The sequence below is a fragment of the Buceros rhinoceros genome, unplaced genomic scaffold (assembly GCF_000710305.1).
Source record: "Buceros rhinoceros silvestris isolate BGI_N320 unplaced genomic scaffold, ASM71030v1 scaffold10445, whole genome shotgun sequence".
In the NCBI taxonomy this organism is placed as follows: domain Eukaryota; kingdom Metazoa; phylum Chordata; class Aves; order Bucerotiformes; family Bucerotidae; genus Buceros; species Buceros rhinoceros.
In genome coordinates, this window is record NW_010413414.1 from 17,487 (window position 1) to 36,870 (window position 19,384).

Genomic DNA, 19,384 nt, shown 5'->3' on the forward strand with positions numbered 1-19,384 from the left:
GAGGGAATCCTATCTCAAAAGTATGCATCTGTCTTTTCACTGTTCCCTCACAGTACTTTTAACCTGATTTGGAACAGCTGATTGCATATGATTAGAAAGAAGCCTTTGGATAAGTTGTCTTTTGTCTCTTTTGCAGGGGGTGTTTCTGGTGTCTTGGTTAGGGACCAGTTAGCTTTTTCTTGCTTTCGCTTTTAGTGATGTGTAAGTGAATGGAAACCATTAGCTCACTTCAGATATAAATTTTCAGTTACCGCAGACCTAGATATGAATCAAAGCACGTGAAGATGAAAGGCTCTATAACCCAGTACTAGTCCCTTGAGCCTTCCAGGCTGTTCTTGTCCTTTTTAAGATAGTGCATGTCCTGTAATGGGAAAAAGCATTATTTACAGTTGAATTTCTCCCCAGCATAATCAGTTATTTTTGGATTGGTTTTAAGTCTTTTCTGTAAATTTATTCCTTACCAGTGCAGGAAGAATTTAACTTGCTTTTAGCGGGGTTTTTCTACTCTGTAGTAGCAAGAGTTAACAAAAAAAGAAGCAGAGATTCTTAGATGCGGTACTGGAATTATGTTCTCTGTCATTTGTGGTTTAAGAAAAGGGGGTGGTATTCAGCTCTTGAAAGGGCTTTAATGAATACTGTTTGGTGGTTTTGAAAGCTAATGGTCAGAGAAGAGCAACAGAAGCAGCCTTGGAGCTTTTAGGGTAAAGCGATTAGCATTTTTCCTGATTGAGGTGATTGTTGCACCTCCTCTTTTTATCTCAGGATTTTTCGTTTTCTGTTGCCTTTTGTTTGTATTCAAATGACATACCGTTAAAGAAGCTGTTTTTATGTGAATGCAAAGCTTTCTCTCCTCCTGTAGAAAATCTGCTTGCCACAGACAGTCAGAGCATGTGTTTCCCTTGTCTTGGTTGGGTGCACAAATCTTTTATGTGTGCTGCTTCTTACCCTGTTGCCTAGACGATCACTGGCTTTTACTAAGGATGTCTGGGTCTCGTAAAGAGTTTGACGTGAAGCAGATTTTAAAAATCAGATGGAGGTGGTTTGGTCATCAGGCGTCAGCCCCTAACTCCGCAATTGAAAACCACCAGGGAGACTTCTGGAATAGAGGACGAAATGTAACAACTGGTGGCACAAAGTTTTTAGATTCAAGTAACCTACCTTTAACAGCAGTTGGTTACAGAAGGTCCAGCCAACAGGATTTCCAGAATTCACCTCCTTGGCCAATGGCATCCACCTCAGAAATCCCTGCATTTGAATTTGCAGCAGAAGACTGTGGAGGTGCACGTTGGCTTGACAGACAAGAAACAGATGATAGAGCAAGTGAAGAAGAAAATGAATCGGACAGCAGTTCGTGCAGGTTAATTATTACTTTCTTATTGTGAGAAACGTGTTTTCATTTCTTGTTTACAGATAGCATGCATATATAGGTTAGCCTTTATTCTGGATTAAAATGCTGCAGAAGCCTCGCAGCTGCTGTGCATCAGAAACAGAGAATGATTTATAATCAGGGTTCTGTGTGTTTACTAGGACCTTTTTAAAAGATGGCTTTAGTCAATGTTGGTAAATAAAAGGCAAGTGTGGATGCACTCACTTATTTTTTGAATAGTACACCAATATATATAGCATACCATGCTGCTGTGAACAAGGTCCTCTCCATTTCGTGGTAATGTTACAGGATGCTTTCTAAATTATTTTGACATTACACTGATTGTTTAGTTATGCTGAGAATTAGTCCCGTGCCAGTTAGGAGAGGACTGTGAAAATGTAAGCTTCTTGTGAATCTTATCTGATGTTTCCACATGCTTCTATAGATGAGGGAGGTGAAACTGTAAAAAAATACTTAGACTATAAAGCAATGTTGGTTGTTTTTTTCTTGTGCATATGCGACTTGAAGGAAAAAAAACTTCATCTATTGAAAGCCAACCAATTTGTGCTATAAAGTGATTGCAGTTACCCATCCAGGTGTCTTAAACTGTGCATCTAGCTTAAAAAGAAAAAATTGTTTTGTTACATCTATAAAGATGTTTTGGTGGTGTTCTCTTACATATCCTTGCTAAAGAAGAAGCTGTAAAATTTGTTCTTAAATGCCAGATGTTTACCAGTTGTAAATTAGGCATGTTGATAATCTTTCCTTTTATTTCCTTTTACTGCATAAGTCATCCATTCTTCACTGAAAGTATTTTTCCTGTTTTATAGGGCACATAGTGCATAATAGTTAGCTTACCATTTCAAGTAAACCTTACGATGTTTGCTTTCTCGCTTTTAAGATAACTTTGATAATACAGCATTTCAGAAAGTGCAGCTGTTTAAAAGGGTACACTATTTAATAAAACCTATTAAGGACAGATCAATCTAGTTTTAGCAGTTTTAGTGTTCTGCATTTCCTAGGAGAAGAATTCATTTAGTGCAAGGGCAAAGTAGTCCACGATATAAACACTAACTATTTATGGTTTATACAACCTTTAAAGGTTCAAGGAAAGGAGGAAGGGTAAAAATGCTTAAGAGTCAATGCGGTATATTTGCTTTTATCACTGAATGGCAAAAGCACTAGAATTACAGGGAAAGGAAATCCTGCATATTGATGCTTCATAACAGCAATCTTACCACGCTGCAACAACTATATAGCTACAAATAACGTATCTCTGAAGAGGTCTTGCTTTAAGTGATATTCAGGTGTGAATTTTTAAATAGCTGTGTCACTGGATAATATATATGACATAGGTGTAACATCACCTCTCATTTCAGCAACATCTGCTTGCAATGTGAAATTTTTATGTGCAGCATTACCCCAAATAGGATATTCTCATCATAGCAAGGCAATATGTGTAGGAAAAACATGTCATTTTAAGACACAAATATGTAGATTGAAATTACTACAAATTTGTTCTTAATTGTAGGAGAAGAATTTACATACGACAAAACTAATTTGTTACTTTGTAGAACTTGAAAACTGCAGATATATATTTAGGGGATGTGAGAAGTCCATATAGAGTTGGGGGGGGGCAGCTGGCATTGTTTTTTTTTTTTGCAGGTGGAGTTGTATACTACAGGTAGTACATGAACTTTTCGGTGGGGGAAAGCCCATTGGGGGTTGGGGGGGGGCAGCTGGCATTGTTTTTTTTTTTTGCAGGTGGAGTTGTATACTACAGGTAGTACATGAACTTTTCAAATTTGAAATATCTTTTTAATTAATTATATGCTTAATCAGCTACAGTGTCTAGAGTTATTTGTAATTCCTTTATTGTCTAGCAATTCTTGCCAGTGTTTTACTTTCATGATTTAAAATAAATATTTTAGATACATTTTGAGTTCAGCGTTTGTAAAATTTAACAGGTAACTAATGTAAGAACTTGCTTTGTATTGTTATGTGTATCTCCAGTCTCATGGGAGACTGTGCTTATGAGTGAACATGTTTTGTTCACTCCCTTTGTTAAGAATGTATAAGCTTTTGAGCAGACTACGTAAGTCTGCCTAACAGCTGGAATTTTTCCGATGTTAAGAACTTAATTAAATGGTCTTTCTTATTAGTCTAATATATAGCTTCTTATCTACCGACTTGAGAAAAAAACACAAACCAAACACTTTAGTCTATGTAGTTTTCAAAGGGCCTTTATCCCATGTGAAAACCATATTACCTCCATTAGAAACAAATTCTGTGTATGGAAAACCCCTTTTTTTTAAACTTTGTAGAAGCTGTGGAGTTACCTTACTATTTCACCTCTGTGTAACTTATTGCCCAGTTACAAGCCCTAAAAGCAAGAAGTGATAGAAGCAGCACTACTGCTTTGTGTGTCTATCAATCATCCTTCCTCTTTGCCACGTTGTATAGCACAGGTAGAAAAGCAGTTAGATCACAGAATGGTCTAAAGATTTAATAATGACAAAGGAGAGTCACTGTAGAATTCATTTGTTATTAATGTAGACCTAGGTGGTGTAAAGGATAAGCAGGATTGTTCACTGGGCCAGTGAGGTTTGAATTCTTTTGCTAGTTTCTGTCTCCTAGATTTCCTCTGTTGCTGCTCTTTAACTCTCCTACGTTCCTGAGGCGATGGTCGTCATTTTGGACTTGTGCACTTTTAAAAATTTTCCAACAGTTGTGAAACTTCTGTATAGCAAATTTAAGCCTACTGGCAACAGGTTTGTTTTTTTTAACTTTTTGTGGGTGCTTTAGAAGCAGTCCACAGACCTTGAAGGCACAGTGGGTATCAAGCTAAAAACACCTAGAGCATGCCTAGTGTGCACATTATTTTATCTGGTTCATTTCACCCAGGCATGCATTAAAATATCGGTATTACTTCACTGTAGATTTAAGTATGGGAATATATTCAAATATAATATAAAACATTGCTTGTATTTAACATTCAAATATAAATATGTATTTCAGAATTCACTAGTTGTGTCCTAACCTTGAACAGTTTAGTAACATGTCTGTAAATGATTTTAAGACAAGGTCTGAATGTACCTGGTTGTAGCTACTCTGCAGTATTGCTCAGCCTTGGAGTTAGTACCTTGTAACTTCCAAGCTAGGTCTGCCTCACCCAGCAGTTTTCAGTCTACAGAAACCTTTGATATGTCTTTTCTTTCACCTACATCTTATTGACCTTTGAGGCTGTAAGTTCTTCAAGACTCACAACTGTGCTGTGTATTTCTGTACATCCTCTGTCACAAAGTAATGCAAACTGTCAGGTAAAGATGGCTAATAGATTCCATAATTGCGCCATGATAGTAGTATGATGCTTGAAATTAACTGTAAACTATAAGACAGTTTTTTGCTAGATATATGCATGAATAAGATAGAATTAAGAAACTTTGTTGTTGAAAGACAAGCTGCTTTACAAATGAGAATCTAGCCTTCTCATTTTGTTTCTTTCACGCTACTGCTAAAATTCCTTCATTTTCCTTTGTGTCTATTATATCTTCCCTTGGATTATATCTATGCACCTTTCACAAGAGTTAGTGCAGCACAATTACATAGCCTGTATAAGGCAGATTTAATCTAGTAAGCTTGAACAGTAGATGCTATAATGATGATAAGGTAACAAGAGACTTGAGCATGGACTTCACAAAGCCACAAGGGATTCCAGCCATTTATTTGGGTGGAATGGGCATCTGTGCGAGATGGTCATATTTTTTACAGTGATTGTCACATGCTTTGACTTTGTTAAAGCTCAGCTGGGTATGTTTCTGAACTACTGCGCTGCTTGATCACACTGCAATGTAGATGTATCATGAGATAGTTTACATAGTTGTTTTTCCAGGCAGAATGCATGTTACTGGTGACATTTGTGCAGGTATACAAATTAATTACTCTAAATCCAAGACATCTCTTAGAAGTAAGACAGGAGACATCAGTGCTATAATGAAAGGTCTAGCTGCAATGAAACATCCCTACGTTGTTTCTTAACCAAAATTAGAAACAAGTAAAGATGGGTTATACCTGTCTTTGTTGGGCTAGCATGGGTAACACTGGAATCTATGCTCCAGCTTTTCATGTCTGTTGTTACTCAGGCCAGTTAGACAAAGGCTAATGCAGATGTATTTGTGTTTGCTTGAGCCTATGCCTTTTGATTGCGAGATCTGGCTACTGCTATAATTCTTCTCTCTAGCACTCAGTAAATCAATAGCCCTCAAGTTCATGTGCGTGTATAGCCTGACTGCTTTTCAGTCTCTCCAGAGTTGCTTTTGTCCTCTTTTCTTACCTTAAATTATGATACACTATGCAGTCTTTGTTGTTGTCATCTGTGGCTTCCTCCTTTTACTTACGCTCTTTCCAGCCTCTGGAAGAGTGTCCTGATTTTTACCATTGCTTTCTTTTTCCAGGTATTCTTCCAGCATCCTTCTTTTCAGCAAACTCCATTCTCTGCAGCTGAGGTTCTTGTCTTACTAACTTTGAAGAAGAAAGTATTTTACTCCTTAGAAAGTATAATACAAAATCACAGAAGCTGGCACATTGTTATTTTAGTAAGTTGTTTTCTGGTCTCTATGCAGTGAAACATCAGCTAGCTTGAAGGCAGCACTGTAAGCAAACAAATTGTTGAAAAATATTTTTGAAAATTTTTTTTAAAAACTCTTTTAACACATTGTATGTAAAAACTGCAGTGCAGGAAGACATCTTAATGCAGCAAGAAAGTTGCAAAATGAAGCTTTGTTTAAAAATGCAAAAGATGTTTCTTGATATGTATCCTGATTTGTCCGAGGGGACGCCTATCTTCCCTAATGCGTGTGACCTAACCAACTGACTACCCTAGCCTAAAGATCACTTGAAATTGCAACAGATATTCTGATTATGTTTTTACTGAAAGAGTACATTGAGATCATGAGTTTGTTATGCAGTATAGCAAATGCAGTGCAGTGTCTTGTCCCAAAGGAGAAAATTAGCTTACCTTTGGGCTGCATAGAACTTTTGGTTTGTTTTTTTCATTAGGAGGTCTAGCTACTGGAGATTTATCTGTTCTAGTGAGAGAATAAATGCCTTTGCTGGTTTGAACAGAGGTGAAATTTACAGCTTATTGGTGATTCGCTACAGTAAATTCCATATGCTTTATGATTGTTTTATTGTTTTCTCTAAACAGAAGGCACTGGACCTCATTTTCCTGCCTGTACTTAGTAATTTTCATCACTTACGTCTAAACTTCTTTTATTATTTTGAACCTTATTTTGAACCTTTTTGAGGTGTGAATAAAGAATATTTCTACTGTTTTTATTTGAAATGTCATGATAGGCTTTTTTAATATCTGTATACATTGAGATGTCTATATTCGTTTTTTAATTTTCTGTTTATTTACATGTCACAAAGATAATATTATGCATGAATTCAGATTTAAAATGTTGATGTCAGTTACTTCATTTTCTGAAAACTGGAAACATAGCAATGAGGAGAAAAATGTGTGGAGTTTTTTTCTTTTCCTCACCTCTCCACAGTTTTACCAGTGTTTACTACTTCAAGAGCTTTCATCTACACCCAGTTTGTGTTAGAGAAGCATATGTAAAACAGGATTTAAAGCAATTCTAACCCTGGGTTATTCTTGCTCCAGCTCCTGTTTTGCACCATTTTCAGTGTATCTGTGAAAAAGCCGGTGGGGTTGGTGTATCATGCTGCCTGCAAATGGCAGCAGCGTAGCTAGAGCGTTTGGTTTCCTAAAGGGACCAAGATTGTGCAGCTGTGTCTGCATCACCTTTGCCATTTTCCTGGTAGCTTTAAAACCCGTGGGCCGTTTTCATCTTAATGTGAGGGTAGGCAGAAGCCTCAAAGTAACGTCATTCTTGGTGAGAAACCCAGTTTATTGCCTTGACTGAAAAAGGTCAGAATTTGTCTGCTGCAAAGCTGGCTGCACGGCACAGCTTCCCACTAGTCACATTATTTGCTGTCTCTTGCCTAGTGGGGCAATGCCTTAAGGAATTGAGGGGAAAGAAGAGCTCAAATCGTTGTCATAGGTAGAGTGGGGAAAAGAGACAGAGCATAGAAATCTTTTGAAAAACAGACTTCATTTGCTGATTCTGTGAACCAGCCAGTTGAGTAGACACAGTAGCAATATATTTGGGGTGTTTTCTCCATGAAAATTTTGCATATAGAAATCCCGTTGTAATGCTGCCTGACTCTTGTCCATCAAGGCTCTAGTAACCAGCTGCACTTCAGCATACTTCTGTCGAAAGAAATGTGACTTTTTAATGCAAGGAAATAATCTGTTACTTGCTGCAGAAGTTTAGAAGAGGCAAGGTGGTACTTATGTGTAAGGTCAACATCTGTACTACATACACTTCATCATCTTGCAGTAAAACTACATTTTTGCAGATTCATAGGATTTCCTATTATCTTGTGGAAAAGCTGACCTTTTTTAGAAGTATGGATGAGGTTACAGCTAGATCAGGTGAACTGATCATGACAATAGAACAGTTTTAAATGAGTGAATTTATGCATAATTTTCAGAGAATTTTTTCAGACAATTTTATACAGAAATTTACACAACTTTTCAAAAAATATTTTTTAATTCATTTCGAATTTTGTATTTTGTACTTCTATCTCTGTTCCAAAATGAATAGTTTGTATTCATGAGTATTTGATTAGACATAATGAAGTCTTTATTGCTTCTTTTTTATTTCGAAGTCAAACATGGAGACATTTAACCTAGATGATTCCTTCCTAAAAATAATTTAAAATGCATCAAATAAAATGCTTGAAAAAAGTTTTGGAACCTTTGTTATAGACAAATTTAATACATATTGGAATTCATAGGTCATTAACTGCAATGCATGATTGTTATAAAATAACCATTGTAATGCCTCCTTTACAATGAATCTCAATGCTTTAAAATATTTAAATTTAAAATATTTAAAATATTTAAATCCTGTTAATAAGAACAGGTTGTGCTTCACCCCCGTAAAATTTTAAAAACACTGATGCCTCTCTTTTAAGAGAGCAAGTTTAGTAAAAGTGCAGGAAACAAGGCTTCTATGTGTTATGGTATGGTTTGGTTTTATTTTCAAAACTGTACTGTGGCTTTGTCTAAGCTACAACAATAAAGCTTGAAACAGCAGCAGCAGGAGAGGTTTGAACTCAGCTCTCCAGTCGTCATCATACATGGTTTTACTTTTGAAACTCAGTTATCACCAGTTTACTAGCCCAGTTAACTGTGTCATTGCTTTGCAGTGAACTGTTGTATTTTGCAGAGCTCATTCCAATCGTGCCACTTCAAGAAATAAAAACCTTTAAAAATGAATGGGTTTATAGCATGGCATATACATAATTTTGATTTCAAAAGGCTTATATAAATTCTTTATTAGGCAGAGAAGTTGAAGAAAGCTATAGCATCTTTAGTATATGCCTGTTTCTCACCAGGGTAGTAAAATGTATAGCTACATGGGAAAGACCTTGTCCTTAGAGTAACTTAAATTTTTACAATCATCCTGAAATTGTACTATACTTAATAAAAATTAGTCAATGCTAGACAGGATCTTTTTGACTTAGAGAAAGAAAAGACGGACCAAGAAAAGTGTGATTAAAGTTTAAGAATTAATACAAAAAGGAAACCCTACTGACTTAACATTCTAAGATACAGTACTATTTCTACTTAATGTGTTTAAATTGCTCTCTTAAATCATAAAGGAATATGCAGGGTTCTTTGATACAGTTATCTTGTGCACTGACAGTCTCAGTCTTTAATGTAATTTTCTTAGTAGTACGTGTGAGGTGTACAGAACTACCTAGCCTGGGGGAGGGAAAATGCATACTAAAATTTGAGTCCAGAGCCAAATACAAATGGAGCAGAGCCACCCTGATGCTCAGAGCTGCAGGTCCTCACAGATAAGTGTTTGCTCTGAGCATGGGATTCACAGGACAGGGTTAGATATTTAGGGTTCCTCTCTCTAGGTGGAAGGGATGTAGCCTAGCATTTTGGAAGGTGTTTCAGTACTGCTGCTGGGAGAGAGAAAAGCAGGTCCTTCCCTTCCTCCATTCTTTTCTTGCTTCTGTATTCTCCCAAGATGTCATGGCTGTTGCAAACTGAACTGGAGAACAGATTCATAAAACAGTATGGGGGAGAAGGGAGATTTGGATTTTTTATAACCAGTCATTGGGCAATAGGCACAAATAGCCACTGAATCTGTATCCTTTTTTACAAGTACGTCAGCTGTTAGGCTGTCTCTTTCCTGTTCTCTTGCAGACCACTGAAGCTTAATCTTTCATTCCTTCTTCCCCTTTCTTATGAAAAATGGTTTGTAAGTCATTGGCTAGAGGACAGGTATAGGGTTGAACATCTTCAGGTGAGGTGAAGAACTAAGCTTGGCTCTATTGTGTCCTGAATACTTTATTGTGGGTAGTGGAAAACAGAGACCACTGCAGTTATTTATCGTTATTGAACAAGAGTGGTGAATGCCGCTGAGTTCTGTGCAGAATGTACACATGTGTAGTCTTGGGGCTGGCAACAGCTCTAGTGAAGGCGTGGTCCAGCAGAGTGCTGGCTTAGAAAGTTTTTTCTTTCTCCATACTAGTTTCTTGCTTCAGTTCTGTCTGCCCAACTCTTTGTGAGGTTGTAATGTAAATCAAATCCCTGGTATCATGTCATTTTTTAAAAATCATTACTAATGGGATTAGTTTGAGGAATATGAATTAAAACTGTGATAGGGAACAAGAACTTCCTAAGCATTTTCTTGTTGACCAGAACCCTGTTCTTTCCACTTCTGTTTCTTTTGCAGGGCTGCTGGTTTGAGTTGCTTTTACTGAGTACTTGCTCATTCACCGTGAGAATGCCACCCAGTTTTGCCAGTATAATGATTTCATGGTTGCATGGTTACATTTTTCACATATAGGAGTTCCTTGATTCAGTTTCCAAAATGGCCACAAAGAATACTTATTCCAGCTTTGTCAGAGGACCAGTGGTAGAGCAGAACAAGTGAGTTGGTGGGTGAGAAGTTAACACAGCTTCAGAGAGGATTTAAGGTAAAGTCCTCCAAGGGAAGCAGGTAGGCAGGTATCTCATTTCTGATTCATTACTAGATTTAGTTTGAATTCAGTGCCAAATTGCTTGGCCTTTGTAGCTACCCAGGCATGTATGGGGGGAAAAAAAAACAACAAACAAAAAACCCCACCTTACCCACCTTTACTGAACATTTTCTGCTGGAAAATTTAGACTTTGATTTTGAGGAGCTCTGTCTTGAAATTAATACCCTAGGCTAAGGACTGAGCTAAGTCTCCTGGTGGTCTTTTCCCTGAACATGCTTCCTGAGTTCGTGACATCTTTGCGAAAGCAGGGATCTGGATGCAAATCTGGTGAATCTATGTCCTTCCAAATATTATGGAATGTCCAGAGTATTTTGTAAGTTTGCCTGCATTGTGGAAAAATAAACAGTAGTCAGTTAGTTAAAGAACTCTGATCAAGAAAAAGTGCTTCCCTCAGTGTACGTAATTAAGAATTCATCTTCTTTATGTCCTAGGCCCGTGCATTCCTTTTACTTTTTCTTTGTTCCTCCTTTCTCCCAAGCTGCTGTGTGTATAGACAGGAGTAATTCTGCCCCATCCACCTTTGCTTTCTCCTGTGTTGGCTTCCACTGTGCTAGATCTCATTTTGGATACATATAGCTTCATGCAGTAGGACTGGTGGCATATTGATGTGTTTCTTGATGGGTTTTTTCCCCTGCATAACCACACTCTCTTACTAGGTCCATATAAACTGAGTTTTATTCAAGCCACCTTAGACTAAGTATGGAGCAAGACTTTAACATATGTGTGAAGTAAGACATTAACATATGTAGCAGGGAGAAGTTTGATTCCTTATTGCATCCTTCCATTGTTTTTTCAGTTTTCAGGGTCTTGGTAGATGTCTCTTCTTCTTTAACCATCTGACAACGCTATAGATACAATTACAAACTGGTCTTTCTGTGTTTGTTAGTTGAAGAGTACCACGTTAAACGATCATACCTTTTTCACAAGAGTTCAGGTTAGGTTTGAAGGAGAAGAGAAAGTATGAATACGAAGAGAAATAGAATTGCAAGGGAGCAGATACTAAAACAAATCACATATGACAATTTTAGATTCACATGTGATTTTTATCTTATCTGTAGATAGAATTGCTGCAGCTCAATATTGTGTCAACTAAGATTTCTGTTATTGTCATCAGCAGAACTTCCAACAGCAGCCATACCTTATCATCTTGTCAAACTATGGAGCCCTGTACCTCAGATGAATTTTTTCAGGCTCTCAACCACGCTGAACAAACTTTTAAGAAGATGGAGAATTATCTTAGACACAAACAGCTATGCGATGTGGTGTTAGTTGCTGGTGATCGTAGAATTCCAGCTCACAGGTAAGTTTATTATAATTTGAAGTAACTTCATATTTGTTTATAAATGCACCTTCAAAGTGTGTCCTGTGTTTTGTTTAAAAAAGGTCAGAACATCCTAAACAATTTAGAATACTTTAAACATGCTTATGTTTTTTAACATTTATTTGGAAACTAGAAGTTAATTTCTCTTGTATATGATACAGCATCAAAAACAACTGTGATGTTTTCATGTTCTACTCTTTGTCTTCAAGCACAAAGTGAGATATTTGCACGACAAAATAAAGCCCCCAAAAGTCCCAAATGACCCCTCAGAATATTAGTAGTAGTGATGGCTTCTGTACCATAGAATGCCATCAAAATTTTTTCTTAGATTTTTTTCTTTGTACTAACAATTAAGTTCTTGGAGTCATAATTAGCCAATCCTACCCCTGCATTGAAAGTACAGCTTAATACTGTAATAGTAATAAAAAGATGGGAAGAGGTTGCTGTTTTGTGTTTGGTATTTTTCTTAAAAAGCCAGCTATCTGCTTTTATTCAAATATTATCCACACTGTTGTGCTGACACAACTGAGGGTTGGAAACAGGAGCATGAGGGTGGGAACTGACTTGAGAAGTGGGGAGGCAGTTAGACCATAACTCACTATTGCTCTCAGACTTCATTTTATGAAACTTTATTTTTAAACAGTTAAAACTACCCTGATTTTTCCAAGATGACTTAAGCAAATCTTACTGCAGTTACTGCTAAAATGGGTGGTCCTGCTCTCCACCCAGTCCCTGACCCGAATTTGTTTGTAAGCACTTGGAGCTACATAGCTGTGGATGATCATTAATCCTTTTTCAAGAGACAATAGGGTGACCAAGATGATTTGGCTTTCCCTGTGGCTACAGAGTTGCTTAAGATTGGTCTTCGGTGTGTTCAAATTAGTTGCAAAACTGCGTTATCCCTGTGGAAATAGTGAATCAGATGAAAATGGAATGCACGCACCCTTAGTGGGTTTGCACTCGGTGAAGTAATTTAGAAATCAAAGAGCTTTGGAGTGCTGTGAACAGGAAAAATAGGGATTATAATAAGGAAATAATTTTACTTCCTTATGTGGCCAAGGTAGAACCTTTGCAGTGTACAGTTCTGGAGTATGGTGTTTGTTTATGTAATAGTTAAAAAGTGTAGAAAGGGTGCAGAGGACAGTTGCGAGATCTTGTAAGGACTGTAAGTTTTTTGGTTTTGTTTTTTGCAACAAGATAAACAGAAAGACAACATGCTAAAAAGTTCTTTAGTGTGGTTCATACCTGTTTCTCTTTTTTTTTTTTTTTTTTAGAAAACCGAACTTTGCTCCTTCAGTTTCTGCTACTCTACCTGTTTCTGTAGTGCATTAAGCATATGCTACCACATCTTATTTGCTCTGGTCTTCTCTTCTTAGGAGGGGCAACATCTTGCTGTAGTTGGTATACTGTGTTTTAAATATGCATGAAAGTTAAGGCCAAAGAAACACATCTTGTGCTTGTAGCAGGAGGCTTTTGATTGTCCTTAGTTCACTTTGTAACGTTGGAGCAACTTAGAAAGAAGCTTTGCCTTTTGCACAGTAAATAATTTCTCTGTTTTGTTTCCACAGAGAAACATAGCAATACCTACAGTCTTAGTACATCCAGAGTACCTCACTGAAAATTGAACTTTTCCCTAATGGGAAAGATAAAGAAGGAAATCTTAAATTCAGTTCAAAATTGTATAGAAATTCAGTAAGAATACTGGCTTTATGTACGTGTAGTCTACATTATAAGAAGAAAATTCTGTAGGATTTTTTTACTGCCTGCATCCAAGTTCTGACTTCTTTAGTAATGACTGCAGACTTGAGCAGTCAGTGTATTTCAGAACACTAGTGATTATTTTAAGACTTAATAAGCCACAAAAGATGTATTAAATAGATACTAGCTTAATGGCCTGGCATGCTAAGATGTGTAAGAAAATAGAAAGTTCACTTAGACTGAACAACTTTTTATTTCCTTTTATTTTAAGAGAGATAAAATTTTTCATAATATGTGGTCACATAGAATTGGTAAGAAAGAACACTTATCATTACTATTATTATTAATCATGCTTATATATAGAAGAGATTTCAGATTTTCTGTTTTGAACCTGGTATTTTTAGTAGTTCCTGCACTTTTTTCTTAATTCTCATTTTCTACTCTTGATGATACTTAAATGTTCTGAGGTGTATGATGTATGCTTGTTGACAAAAGAGCAGCGAGTTTGGTGTCTGCAATAGTAATAAGCATAGGTAATACATTACAGTAAATTTTTGAAATGTTTTGGTTTGTATCTATTCAAAGAATTCAGGCTATGAGCTATTACAAATAAGAGTATCACATGTAGCCATGATTTTTCTAAATATGGCATTCTCTATTATTCTGAGACTGTTTGTCGTCTTTTTCTGTGCTGAAATCATAGCTAAGAATTTATTTGGGAGACCAAGAAGCAAGTAGGAAACAGAGCAGTTCTCCATGAGGAAAAAAAAATGTTAGTGGAAGGTGTCCCTGCCCATGGCAGGGAGGTTGGAACTGAGTGATCTTTGAGGTCTCAACCCAAATCATTCTATGATTCTCACTCTCTTAACCTGCAGTTCCATAAAGAAGTTTTGCCACTTTTTAAATTAAATTTAATTTAATTAACTTAGTTAAGTTTTTCATCAGGTGCTTTTTCTGTGTCACTGCAATTTCAGATGTCTAAGTCATTTATTATGTTTGTATCTATTACATTCAGCTAACTGTTATATCCATAATAAAAGTTGGTTTGTAATAACCTGCTGATCAGAACATTCACATAAGAAGGGAGGTCTGCGGAAATTCCTGTCCAGAGGGAATTTAAGGCCTGCTCTGCATCTTTAACCAGCAATCTGAAAAACCTGTGCAGAGCCCTTTTCCTTCTTGCCGTTGACAATGAAAGATGGAAATACAAAAGCTATAGGACTGAAGGAAAGAAGGCAAATGGCAGCTTGTGTACTCTAAGGGTTAGGAAGCTTGTTTGAAGAGCAGAGATCCTGATTTGCAGACATTTTTCGTCTTGAGGCTTATTTATGTTTGTACTCCTTTTCCATATGCCTTAATACTTCCCTTCTTCAACAGTCTGTATTGCCTTAGTTTGTAAGTAAGTCCTTCATCGCAGCCTTTTGTTTTGTTTTAGCTACGTGTTTATGAAAGTTTAACACAAAGTGTCTTTCTAAAAAGTCTAAATATATAAGAAAGCAGTTTCCGTGACAGCGTTATGTTAAAAACTATTGCTGACAGCGCGGTTGTTTTGAAAAATTTTACTACAGGGTTTACTGCAATTATCATTTCAGTGTCAAATGAATTTTGAAAGGTTTGATTTCCCTGGAAGAGAGCTATAATTTGAAATAATTTTAACATAAACATACTGCATGTATTTTTTAGGTATTGCTTGCTTTTAAACAAATTTAATTTAAATAAATACAGATACATTAGTAAGGTGGGACAGTAACACTTTCATACTTTTTTTTATTACTGGCATGCTTTGTTATCAAGAATAGAAACTAGCTGAAGCCACCAGTGTATGAGGTGCTTCATACTACGGTGCGTGCACTATTCAGTATCACCTTACATCAGTGAATGCTATTAGTGAGTTCCCTATGACTGTTTTCAGCAACAAAGAAAGAGTTGCCTAGGAAGTGTCCCTTTTATCTTTGAGATATTAAGAAGCTTCACTTCAGTCTGTCAGGTGAATAAGGCTGGGAGATACTAAATCTGCAAATTGCCAGGTTTGTCAGCTATCATCATTTTATGCAAGACTTGTTTTGAAGACCCAGAAAACTGTCTAGATGATGCAGCTTGTGGCAACTCCAACAAGAAGTAAAATTTAATTCAGGCATCCCACCCTGCTTACACATATTTTACTGGCCCTCAGCAGAAAGCTTATCAAATAAGTTGTCATGGTAGATTCTTTCTATTTTTGGATGAGTACAAACCTCAGAAATTAAAGACATCAGTAGCATTGGAAACTCCTGTAGAAACAAGAGATACACTGAAACACCTAGATTTTGTCAGTATTTAGCCCATAGCTTTTGAGTGTTTTTCCAGAGAGATTAGTTGTTCAGACATCTTAGGAACTCCTAGGTGAAATATTCTGGTATTCATGGGTTCCTTTTTCTCTACATTTTTCCTGTGCTCTGAAAAGGAGCAGCTGACCTACTGCGTGTAATTCAGTAGCCATGTTCCTCTCTATGCACAGCTGTGTATTTGGCAGTAGTTGGTAATTAGGTAAGGAGGAAATTAGAGGTAAATATGTTCAATATTCACAATCGAACCATAAAATGTCAAATGTATTAAAGCTTTTTCTTGATTTCTTTTTTGTACTGCTAAGAGGCCTCTGGAATGCCAATCTATACTGATTTCATAGGCATTTTAGTAGGGCTGGATATGAAAGAAGCATTATGCTTTGGGAAAAATCTCAAACTCTGAACTGAGGAAAGGCATTATTTTGTAGCATTGGTGAACATTTGATAATTGATATATTCATTTTTACGATTAATAAATAACAGAAAGATATTTTCTTTATGTTAAGTATTTACAGAGCCGCGATGGCTCTATTTAACAAGGAGATTGTGAATAAACGTGTAGTTTTTATAGTCAATGCACAGATTTTCTTTTGAAAAATCATACTTGTCACTTAGCTCTTTTAGAGCTTTTTTAATAAAAAGGTCAAATATGATGGGGAGAGTTTTCCATTGATTCTTCAGTTATGTGAAGGTATTAGCTGCTTGATGTTGTATAATCTGTATGTAGGAATGCAGTTTAATTTCAGACAATCCAAAAAAGGTTGAAAGAAAAATCAATTACTAGCTATGAGATCAAAAGATCAATGAACAAGTGGGTGTCAAATGGCATGAGTAAAGTAGTAAATGATTTTTATTGAGTAGTGGGAAGAACGTAGGACAAGAAAAGGCCAGTAGCCTGGAAATCTGCCTTTGTTTTCTTTTATGCTAGCGCAGTGTCACTTTGATGCATTGTCACTGTATTGTTTCATCCCCTTTCTTTGAAAGAATATTTTTTGTAAAGTACTTGAATAAAGAGAAAAGTGTGGGTACCTGTTCTAAGGCTTTTCATTGTTAACATGCTTCTTGGTTAAAATTATTACAAAGTTGTTATTAGTATAATTTATGCTTTGGCATATTACTTGTATTAATCTCCTCCTGGGCTGCACATCCTGTTTCAGCATATGCAAGTCACTCTCTGGAAAGCACTTAGGACTGTGAAGCATGTATAGTTTCTCATGAATCCGAACACAAGTTTGCAAAAATAGTAAGTGAATTGCATTTTAAATTTCTAAAAATTTCTTTTGGAGGACTTCAAACCTAGAAATTACAGGGAGAAATTTGCTGATACCAAACAGCTGGTAACTGGAGTCTCGGGTTCTTATTTGGCATTTCTTCAGCAATTGTTGCTAGGATATGTACAGTCTAGCCACCTTCTAAGTAATAGTGCAGCCAACTAAACTAGTTGCACTGTTGGGGGAAGAAAAACAAAGGAAAAAAATAACTCCAAAACTGTTTAAAGATTAGGTTTCAGGATCTGTTTCACATCGCAGAGACCTTTCTTTTTCTGTGTAGAAGTTTAAGTCAGTATTGCCAGAGGTGAATATTTTAAGTTGTTTTGGTTTGCCTTCTTTAATTCTGAATTGGATATTCAGGGATATTTGGGTTATTCAAATCTGTTCATTTACACTCTCCCTTCCAATGAGAACCCCTATTTTGTACATGCAAATCTGATACTGTCATCTCATTCTAGCATCAAAGAAGTTGCAGAAACTCCGCCTTGATGCTTACATGAATGTACTCTCTAATGCCACAAAATGAGGTTAAAATGCCTAGAAGTGATGCCTAGGTGCTACCTTGGTAGAATATTGTAATTTTTCTCAGCAAGTCAGCCACAGAATAAGCCTCATATTTAAAGAACAATATGCTATTTAAAAAGACAGAACTTTATTTCTCATTACAAAACTTCACTTCAGTCATACAAGATGTTAAAATGAAATTAATTGTCTCCCCGTATGCTCTTAACCCAACTCTGTTGCCTCAGCAACTAGAAAAAATGGATTACCCCGCTGTGGGCCTGACCAAATGGTCAGTGGTCAGAAAACCAGCAAGAAAAATGTGATTGAAAATAGTCAGCAGTTATTACTTTGCAGTTAATTAACTACGAGACAGTTCTTTGTAGTTCATGACTTTGTGCACGTACCTGCAAATCTTCCCATTAATACATGTTTAGACTTACTCCTAAGCACTAGTGCTCACCTTTTCAATTAATTTTATTCTGTTTCGTGTTTCCTGCCTGACCTCTGTCATCTTAGCAAGCCAATGTAATGATTCAGCATAGAATAAACTGACATTTTGTGAAGTATTAGAGTCATTGAATGTATGCAGATAGACTGTGTAGTGTATTTGCAGTAGGCTTGATTCTTGGGCTTGCTGTCTGTATAGCTCAGTACATATGCAAGTGTATTTATATTTGAATTCCCTGTGACCAAGGCAACAGTGAACTGCTGCAGCACAAAACTTGATCCAAACCACAGGCTGTTCCTGGAGGTCTCTTAGAGACCAGCAGACCTCATGAACAGTTATGGTGGGTTTCGTACAATAGAGCTATGGGCTGAATGTTCCTGCTCCCCATACTTCCTTTCTCTTTCATGTTAGTCCTGTGAACACATACTGAGACGTGAAAATTCTTGCACATTTTGTGGAGTGACATTGTTACATGTACTCAGTGTTTTACTCTGAGTAATCCAAAGAAATGCCTGGTTTGCACTACCATGTTTACTTAGTATCTTAAAATACTCAATCATTAATGAAAGGCTAATGCATACCCACAAAAGAGATTACTATGTACCATCTCCGTGTTTGCTGTGCCTAGTTCTGTTATCAGTATTAGTAAATGAATGCATGTGGGCACCAAGACTAACACCATCTTAAAGCACTTTGAAAAGTCATTCTCTCACATTTAAGAAAGTAACTGACATAATATAAATGGATGTCAATTCAATTTTTTCTTTTATTTCTATAATGTGTATTTGTACTCAGTTTCCAATTAATGGGGGTTTTGTGGGTTGTTTCTGTGTTGGGTATTATAAGTTATTGAACTTTGAAAGTGTAATTCATTTACTTCAGCAGCAAATGTAGATTCAGTAACAGTACTTCTTTATTTATAGAGGGGAACCAGAGCATGGAGCAGTTCGTCAATTTTAAAATGTTTTTTTTCAGTACAATGTTTCTTCAAAGGGCAAAGTAATGAATCATAAATTAATAAACGTCAGATTGACTAAGTTTTTTTCTTTTCCTCTGTCTCTTCTTTTCTCCTGCACAATGTACTCAGGCTGGTCCTGTCCTCTGTTTCGGACTACTTTGCGGCAATGTTCACTAATGACGTAAGGGAAGCAAGACAGGAAGAAATCAAGATGGAGGGTGTGGAGCCAAATGCATTGTGGGCTCTGGTTCAGTATGCATACACAGGTAATTAGAATGAAAACGGGAATTTCTTCTAATGGCTTCTCCTCCTGTGAGCATTGTATTCTGTTACTAGATTTCAAATGCTCTTTAGAAATTACT

The 19,384-nt window shown here is 36.6% G+C and overlaps 1 protein-coding gene across 1 annotated transcript; it reads left to right on the plus strand.

The window, feature by feature from the left end:
• Positions 1–957: 957 nt before the first annotated feature.
• Positions 958–19,288, plus strand: KLHL5 (kelch-like family member 5; the record flags this gene model as incomplete). Its single annotated transcript, XM_010136713.1, has 3 exons — positions 958–1,357; positions 11,613–11,798; positions 19,152–19,288. Coding segments are annotated over exons 1-3 (700 nt in total), but the record flags the coding sequence as incomplete, so codon positions are not given.
• Positions 19,289–19,384: the final 96 nt, after the last annotated feature.